This window comes from Mustela nigripes, chromosome 1 (genome assembly GCF_022355385.1).
Source record: "Mustela nigripes isolate SB6536 chromosome 1, MUSNIG.SB6536, whole genome shotgun sequence".
NCBI classification, from domain to species: domain Eukaryota; kingdom Metazoa; phylum Chordata; class Mammalia; order Carnivora; family Mustelidae; genus Mustela; species Mustela nigripes.
The window spans coordinates 1,057,695-1,059,479 of NC_081557.1; the positions used below are offsets into that span (position 1 = coordinate 1,057,695).

Here is a 1,785-nt window from a genome sequence, read left to right on the forward strand (position 1 = left end):
GGGGGGGGGGGGGGGGGGACCCCAGGCCTGGCACCCCAGCTTGGGACTGAAGGTGGCCTCATATTGCTTAGAAACGTGGGTTTCAGTTTAAATACCAGACAGTAAAAATAGAGGTCCGGGGGCCGCCCGCACTGTTGCCAAATCGTTGCCAGAATGAACAGCTTAAATAAATAAAAAATCGAAATATTTACTTCTCGATAAAAATCGCAGTAAAACCATTTACCTTTCTTTGCATTATATATAATATATATTTATAGTGGGCCCGGCTGCCGGCGGCCCAGGCCAGGGAGCCGAGGGCAGCGGAGCATCGGGCGCTGGGTCCCCCGGCCACCGTCAGGACACCTCGATGACCTCCACGCTGCCCGAGAAGCTGGCCTGCTTGCCCAGGGCAGCCAGCTCCTCGCCGCGCGCGCGCCCCTCCACCATGCCCTCCTCGAACTCCATCTGACAGCTTCGGCGCTTGAACTGCGTCTCCGGGGCCGGCTCGTCGGGCCAGCCGGTCCGCGCGTCCCGGGCCTCGGCCCTTGCCGCCTCCCGCCGCCGCGGGTCGCCGCCCCCTGAGCCCTGCGCGCCCGCCCGGCCGAAAGCGCCGAACCGTGGGCCGCCCGCGCCCTGCGCGCCCTCCGGGCTGAAGCACCAGGGCCCGTCGGGCGACGGCGTGCCGGGGGAGTCGAGCGGCGGCGCCCAGCTCCCGGGGCCCACCGGCTGGCCGGGGCCCGGCAGCCCCGGGGCCGACAGCGCCGAGAGGCCCAGCCGCGGAGTCTGCCGCGAGGCGTCGCCGAAGTTCAGGCCGAGGCCGTGCGCCGGGGAGCGGGCCGGGGAGCCGGCGGGAGGCCGGGGCCGCCGGCGGAGGCGCGGGCGCGTCTCCGACGCCGCGTCTGGGCTGTCGGGGCCCGGGGAGGGCAGGCCCAGCGCGCCCCCCGACGGGCTGTCCAGCTTGCACACCTTGGGGGCCTCCCCGGGGTCGGGGGGCCCGGGGTCGTCCGGCCGCCGGCTGGGGGCGTAGGCCGACTTGATGTCCAGCGAGAAGGAGCGCTTCAGGCGGTTGGTGTCCTGCAGGCGGTCGGAGGAGAGGTGCAGGCCGCGCAGGCCCTGCTGCAGCGCGCTGGTGGCCGGGGCGGCGGCGGCGGCGGGGGCGGCGGGCGCGGGCAGCTCCCCACCGGCGCCCGGTGCGCCCTCCCTGGCCGCACCGGCCGCTGCGCTCCCGGTGGCGGCGCTCTCTGAGGTAGGTGGTGGCAGCGGCGGCAGTGGGGCCGCGGGGCCCGGGAGGGGCTCGGGCGTCCCGGGGTGGGACGCCCCGTCTCCCTGCAGGGCGGCCAGCAGCTTCAGGCTGCGCTCGTACTCCAGCAGCTGGCCCAGGAAGTTGAAGTTGGGCGAAATGGATGGGCGCCGGTCCTTCACGAACCTGGGGGAAGGGGGCTGTTTTGAGACGGGGCTCCCTCCTCCTCCCCCTGCCCCCTGCTCCCCCTTCCTCCTGCCCCCCATGTCCCCTCCCCCGTCCCGCTGCCCTGCCCCCACCCCTCCTGCTCTCCCCTGCTCTCCCTGCCCCTCCCCTTTCTCCTGCTCCCCAAGTCCCCTCCCCTTATCTCCCTGCCCTGCCCCCGCCCTTCCTGTCGCCCCCCCCTGCTCCATCGCCTGCCCCTCCTCCCTCCTCCGCCCCCTCCCCTCCTCCTCCAGCTCTCCCCCTGCCCTCCCTGCCCCCCACCCCCTCCTCCTACTTCTCCTCCCCTCCTTCTGCCCCTCCTGCTCCCCGCCCCCCTGCTCCCCGCTCCCCGCACCCCCCCT

At 72.9% G+C, this 1,785-nt stretch overlaps 1 protein-coding gene across 2 annotated transcripts in view; it reads right to left on the bottom strand.

Annotated features, from left to right (window-relative positions):
- Positions 1 to 6: 6 nt before the first annotated feature.
- The window catches only part of DUSP8 (dual specificity phosphatase 8), a 15,826-nt gene continuing 14,047 nt past the window's right edge, over positions 7 to 1,785 (bottom strand). For both annotated transcript variants that reach the window (XM_059398455.1, XM_059398447.1), the window contains exon 7: positions 7 to 1,405. In XM_059398455.1, coding sequence (XP_059254438.1) covers positions 334 to 1,405 — 1,072 coding nt within the window. In that variant the 3' untranslated portion in view covers positions 7 to 333. The remainder of the gene's footprint in view (positions 1,406 to 1,785) is intronic.